Source organism: Malaclemys terrapin, chromosome 4 (assembly GCF_027887155.1).
Source record: "Malaclemys terrapin pileata isolate rMalTer1 chromosome 4, rMalTer1.hap1, whole genome shotgun sequence".
NCBI lineage: Eukaryota > Metazoa > Chordata > Testudines > Emydidae > Malaclemys > Malaclemys terrapin.
In genome coordinates, this window is record NC_071508.1 from 63,985,960 (window position 1) to 63,990,111 (window position 4,152).

Here is a 4,152-nt window from a genome sequence, read left to right on the forward strand (position 1 = left end):
GATAAACTAAAGACCTGAAACTTTTCTGTATCAAGAAAACAACAGGACAGTTACCTCCTTGCTTTGTATTAACATTTGCTCCTTGCTGGGTGCAGTCTTTGGAGTCTACAACAAAATCATGAATTTGAACAGATGTGTGGATTCTGGATAGGCCACTGGAGTGTAATGAAAATAAAGAGGCTCGGTGGATGAAAGGACAAGACCTAGACTCTTTCTGAGATCAAATCTGAAGGCTGAATCTTTTATTTTTTGATAGCAAAACACAGTTATTTGTGTCATAACTGGATGATAAGAAAATGCAAAACACAAATTCAGTTTTACTAATACCATGATGTGCTGTGCTTCCAAGAAACTGTCCTCCAAATGCAAATGGCTTTGAACTTCCCCTCGTAGAAGTCAAGGTGTGACTACAGATATCCCATACTATTTTGTATTAAACAAATAAACAATTACAAAATGGAGGTTGCAATGGTGAGTGCAGATAGCTCTGGCTGCAACAGCCACATGCCCTATGGATATGCCGTCCAGGCTCGGGCTCGGGAGAGAGAACGACTGGCACACTCGAGGGCAGCGGCAGCTGCGGCTGTGGCAGCAGCAACGGCGGCAGTAGAAGGTGGGGCCTCGTTAGGAGGTGGATCCTATCACCACTACCACCAGGTACAGAGTGGGGGGGCTTCCTCTTCTCACAATGGGAATGGATCACACAGCAGTTTGCTTCAGCGTCAGAACAGTAGAAGGAGGAAACGAGGAAGAAAGAGGAGCCACTATCTGGGTAGCAGGGATTGTGGGGCATCCTTCCCGTGTTCTGAGCTGCTACCGCTCAGTGGCTCTGAAGAGAAGATACTGAAGGACTTGAGTGAGGAGGAAGAGGAGGATGAGGGGGAGGATGAAGAGGATGAGGAGGAAGGAAAGTTCTTCTACAGTGATGAGGATGATGTGGATGAGTTTTCGTATTTGGACCAACCACCTGATGACGGTGGTGGTGGCGGCCTTGGGGGCTACAGCACAGTACGCTACAGCGAGTATGAGTGCTGCGAACGGGTAGTGATCAATGTGTCAGGACTGCGGTTTGAGACTCAGCTGAAGACCTTGGCTCAGTTCCCCGAGACATTGCTGGGTGATCCGGCGAAGCGGGGCAGGTACTTTGATCCACTCAGGAATGAGTACTTCTTCGATAGGAACCGGCCCAGCTTTGATGCCATCCTGTACTACTACCAGTCTGGGGGCCGTCTGAAGAGGCCAGTCAACGTGCCCTTTGATATCTTCACTGAGGAAGTGAAATTCTATCAGCTTGGGGAGGAGGCCATGCTTAAGTTCAGGGAGGATGAAGGGTTCGTCAAAGAGGAAGAGGATAAGGCTTTGCCCGACAATGAGTTCAAGAAGCAGATCTGGCTGCTGTTTGAGTACCCAGAGAGTTCCAGTGCAGCCAGGGGCATTGCCATTGTCTCTGTCTTGGTCATTTTGATCTCCATCGTCATCTTCTGTCTGGAGACTTTGCCAGAATTCAGAGACAACAAGGAGCTCATATTGTCCCTGGGCTTGGAGAAGGGGCTTTTCAATGAGACTCTGCACCTGGATGGTGGGGGGCACACTATCTTCAATGACCCATTTTTCATTGTGGAGACAGTCTGCATCATCTGGTTCTCCTTTGAGTTTACAGTGAGATGGTTTGCCTGCCCCAGCAAAGCGGTCTTCATCAAGAACATCATGAACATCATAGACATTGTCTCCATCTTGCCTTACTTCATCACCCTGGGCACTGAGCTGGCCCAGCAGCAGGGCAGTAATGGTCAACAGGCCATGTCTTTTGCTATCCTGAGGATCATCCGTCTGGTCAGGGTGTTTCGCATCTTCAAGCTCTCCAGACACTCTAAGGGTTTGCAGATCCTAGGTCATACGCTCAGAGCCAGCATGAGGGAGCTGGGGCTCCTCATCTTCTTTCTTTTTATTGGAGTCATTTTGTTTTCCAGTGCTGTTTACTTTGCAGAAGCTGATGAACCTTCCACTCATTTTCAAAGCATCCCAGATGCCTTTTGGTGGGCTGTAGTGACCATGACCACAGTTGGTTATGGGGACATGAAACCCATAACTGTGGGTGGGAAAATAGTCGGGTCCCTGTGTGCCATCGCGGGTGTGTTAACCATTGCTTTACCAGTGCCAGTGATTGTCTCCAATTTTAACTATTTCTATCACAGAGAGACTGAGAATGAAGAACAAACACAACTGACCCAAAATGCAGTCAGTTGTCCATACCTCCCAACAAATTTACTGAAGAAATTTAGAAGCTCGTCATCTTCTTCCACAGAGGGTAAATCAGAGTATTTGGAGATGGAAGAAGGAGTTAAAGAGTCTCTTTGTGTAAAGGAAAAAAAATGTCAGGACACAGGGAATGACAGTGAGACAGAGAAGAAAAACTGTGTAAATTCAAAATCTGTGGAAACTGATGTGTAATATTGAAAGTTTCCAAATATATTTATGCATTAAAGAGTGCAGTGATAAAAATGAAATATGCAAACAAAAGTCTCAAGCATACAATAGTATGCACTTTATTGGTTAAATACAAATAAAAAATAGTGTTGCTAAACTTGTATTACATATCAAGTAAATTATATACCTTGTGGAAGAGGTGGTTTGAGCTGATGTAATTTCAAACTTTATATTTGTATTAGAATGCAAGCGTTTTGCACATGAGGGGAAGAAATCATTAAAACCAAGACAGTTTTAAATAGGGTGTGTGAACTGTTGATATCACTAATAAGATCTCAGTGGTAAAAGTTGGCATTCAGAGGTATTTACTATGTAAGAAACAATGAAGTTCAGCAGTCATTATCCATTTATCAGTGCTTTAATAGCTGTTACCATAAATCATTGGATTTCATAGTTGTGCTCTTCAAAGCAGTAAAAATTATTGTAAAAACCAAAAATTTCCCACAGAACATAGGTCTAAATTTTATCTTGAAATATCTAATGCTTATTTTAAATTGGAAAATAACTTTGAAAAGGCTGCTGACCTCCAGAAATTGTTTATTTTTATAACTCTCCTTGGAGGCATTGCAGCATTTGTTGTCTAATACATGGACAAAATGAAGTAAGATAATCATTTAACATGGTCTGAATGCAGTGGCAAAGTGACTGGAATGCTTTTTTGCACTACTTTTTATGCTGGAGCTATATTGAAAGAGACTTCATACTGTGAATGTTTACTAATGTAGTAGTTCAATGACAATCATTGGAAAAGTGAATTCTGCATCTCATTTTATTGGTTTTTGTGTGTGTGTCTGTGTGATGCTGATGGCTAACCATCTAATGTTACATTAATTCCATATTCTTTTAATTATGAATATCTGTGATCTGGAAAAGGACTGTGAAGTAAAATTTTTTAATCTTTTTGTTTTTTTTTTTAAAAAAAAAACCAGTCTGCTCTACTGATGCCCTCAAGAAATAACAATGTATTTTATATTTTCTTTACTGGTTACTTCAGCATTCAGAATCCGTGATAAATACATGCACTTTGTCAGTATTGATGTAATTCTGAGTAATTGAAGGGACTGTAGCAGTAATAAGATGTTCAACTGCTACAGTGATGAGGACTAAGAATTGCTAACTTTTAAATGTGCTATTATTGGAGCTGTGTTTTTTCCTTAATTACAGCTTTCACCCATGTGCATTTGAAATAACCTTTAAGATCCATAGTAGGCATTCTGGGATTTAGAATAAACACTTCAGGACCCAGGCTGTCCTCAAGAAAGCATTTGTTGATCCATTCTCACTTATGTTTAAGCCAGTCCTACCTTCCTTGTGCACCCCAAGTTTCCATTAACCTCAGTTGGAGATGTGGGTGTGCAAGGACTGTACTGTCAGGCCCACTGTATATTTCAGGACGTGGAATGAAATAGGGGAGGTATCATCTAACAAAGTATGCATTCAAAATAGGTATTTTTGGCGCTAGAATTATCTGGGAAGGGCATTACTAAAGTGGAACAGTTTTGGAGGAGGCATTGTGGAATCCAGAAAGATCCAAATTACTACCCTTGAACAATATTGACATGGGCACTTTGGGAAGGCATTGTGAGACATAGAGGGAGTTAAACAACACTAGTAAGTTGGTATGATTTTTGCAATGGCAATCCAAAACCCAAAAGAGGAATTCTG

The 4,152-nt window shown here is 41.8% G+C and overlaps 1 protein-coding gene across 1 annotated transcript; it reads left to right on the forward strand.

Annotated features, from left to right (window-relative positions):
- The first annotated feature begins 456 nt into the window (after positions 1-456).
- KCNA4 (potassium voltage-gated channel subfamily A member 4) lies at positions 457-2,754 on the forward strand. The gene has a single exon (XM_054027233.1). It carries the CDS (start codon positions 457-459, stop codon positions 2,449-2,451), a length of 1,995 nt encoding a protein of 664 aa, XP_053883208.1. The 3' UTR covers positions 2,452-2,754.
- Positions 2,755-4,152: the final 1,398 nt, after the last annotated feature.

What these genes read in the sequence shown, in the direction of transcription:
- KCNA4 (XM_054027233.1), top strand. Translation starts at nt 457, where the DNA reads ATGGAGGTTGCAATGGTGAGTGCAGATAGCTCTGGCTGCAACAGCCAC.